The following is a 2,500-nucleotide window of genomic DNA, read 5'->3' on the forward strand; positions in this document are numbered from 1 at the left end:
TGTCAGGTATCAAATCACCTTTCTTATCACTATACCACAAAGCTTATCAAATGTATTAAACCTCTGTCTACAATTCACTGAGAATAGGGTGAACAATCAACTTATATAAAATATATCCAGGTGCATCTGGTGAATTCTGAACAGTTATGCCTTACTTTGTGGGAAGCTATACATGTTGGGATATCATGAAAGTCATATATTTGCCACATTAACTTGTTTGAATGACATTTTAGTCAGGCATAATCTTTCTGTTTGTACTTGTGGTAAGATGTTTGTATATTGACGTCCATGCTTGTTTGTGTGATGTATGTGTTGATGCATTTGGTAAATAATTCTCTATGAACTGAATGTCTATCTGTCTATTTATTTTCCATCTATATCTTTCCTATTTTCACATCTCTTGTATTCATATCTTAATTTTTACATGATCTTTTCACAATACCTTTGCATGTTGTTTTTTTTCAATAACAATTTCCTCATGAGCAGTATCTGTCATTACAACAAGTTTGTAGTGCTGATGTTACTCATCTATACATATAATCTTCCTTAAGAGCTTTTATTATGCATACAGAAAATTTATAAAGTAAACCTTTTAAGAGCTTTTTTTTAGTCATACAGAAAATGTATAAAGTAATCCTTTAAGAGCTTTTTTATGCATACAGAAGATTTTAAAATAATCCTTCAAAAACATACTTAAATATAAACTGGATATAATACCATATCACTCTGAATAACTGGAAAATCCTAGGATAAATTCCCTATTCTTGAGGCAATTACTTGGCAGAGACTTTAAGTTATTTGATGTGTTTGGAGATACCTATGACTTCAACTTTAAATAGAGCATTCCTATTTTCCTCATGATCATAAGTATTGACATCCCTATTCCATATTTCACATAATAAGACATATACACAAATCCTATTCCATATTTCACATAATATGACATATACACAAATCCCTATTCCATATTTCACATAATATGACATACACAAACACAAACTCTAAACTTACCTAAAATACTTCCCGCTGACTCCTTCCAGGTCAGAGCTAAGAGCTGCATAGATGGTGGTTTGAGCTCCCTGGCGAGGAGTCTTCAAGAAAACCCAAAGCAGTGGCTTTAAGAACATGGCTGCGATCCAGCTTTTATATATACTCATGTGTCTTCCAAGCTCCGTTAGGACAATCCCTGGGTGGACCGCATTGCACGTTACCCCAGTTCCTGTAGGAATGAAAAAGATTCGGCAACCTTACTTTTCTTGATCATATTCACCACTGGATAAAAAAAAATTATTCTACTACTACTATAGCTATTATACATATGCATATGAAAGTGTACTATAATCAGCCTATAGTTAGTTGTTTTTTTTTATATATAATTTGCTATTTCTATTCTACTTGAATATATAGGATGTTAAACTACCTTTTTACTCAAATGCTAGTTTTTGTTTTATTGACTCAGTACCATCAGTGGTTTTCCATTAAGTTGCATAATTATTATAAAGCTTGTTTTCTTCAATGCTAGAAGTTATTTTTATACCAAATAATGAATCACTCCTGAAAATATTCTAGACAAAATCCAAACCTTGTTGATTTAAATAATTAATCTCTCATCAGAGGGAGCAAAAAAAAAAGAGAAAGAAAAAAAAAAGTGATATATAATTTCTGGAGAGTTTGGATGACAGGTCTGAATGCAAGCATTATTGTAGAAAATTTAGGAACAAGAATAAACATCTTCATAATACAAGGGATGTATTTGTCCTGCTTTGATTATATTGCCATCAGAAATACATGTGTTTTTGAATAAGATATAATTGAAACTCGTCAAATACATCTCTTGTACTGTGAAGATACTGATTCTCATTCATACCTTTTCTGTTTGTTGCAATAATTACGGTTCAATAAGTATTACTGTTCTTTAATTCATCCAATGCTTTCAACTGTTTCCATCTGCTATGTGGCTTTAGAAAGAAGAAATTCAGATTTAGCCAGACAAAAAAAAGTATGCCATTTTGGTTGGTTTTCCAGTAAGCAAACCAAAATTGTATGTATATCACTGAAAATACTAGCTAGCCATAGAACATATTGCGGAACTACAGCCTGATCTCCACCATTTTTATCAACACTGTTAAAATGAACTGAAGACAGATATTACAAATTGTAATAAATATTCCCAAGGACACAAACCCAATATTGATGCACTGATAGAAAAGACGATAAAGCGGTAATTACTTACCTTCTAATCTCTCCGCTAATTCCCGAGTGAAGAGAACATTGGCAAGTTTGCTTTGCGCATAAGCGTCCCCTTCATCATAGTTCTTTTCACTATTCAAATCGTCAAATTTGATGCTACCTCTCATATGTGCTACACTAGACACATTTATAATGCGACTTGGTACAGAGGCCTGTAATTAAGAATGTGATAAAGAAGTTTACCAGCATTCAGATTTTTTTTTTTTAATTGCTAACGAAGATTTTATAATCATAAATTCTTTCACATCAC

At 32.1% G+C, this 2,500-nt stretch overlaps 1 protein-coding gene across 1 annotated transcript in view; it reads right to left on the minus strand.

Moving 5' to 3' along the window:
- LOC125029607 (retinol dehydrogenase 13-like) overlaps positions 1 to 2,500 on the minus strand; it is a 5,684-nt gene that overhangs the window by 600 nt on the left and 2,584 nt on the right. Inside the window, 2 exon segments of the mRNA XM_047619587.1 lie at positions 1,012 to 1,219; positions 2,234 to 2,402. Of these exon segments, the coding sequence (XP_047475543.1) occupies positions 1,012 to 1,219; positions 2,234 to 2,402 (377 nt within the window).

This window comes from Penaeus chinensis, chromosome 10 (genome assembly GCF_019202785.1).
Source record: "Penaeus chinensis breed Huanghai No. 1 chromosome 10, ASM1920278v2, whole genome shotgun sequence".
Lineage (NCBI taxonomy): Eukaryota > Metazoa > Arthropoda > Malacostraca > Decapoda > Penaeidae > Penaeus > Penaeus chinensis.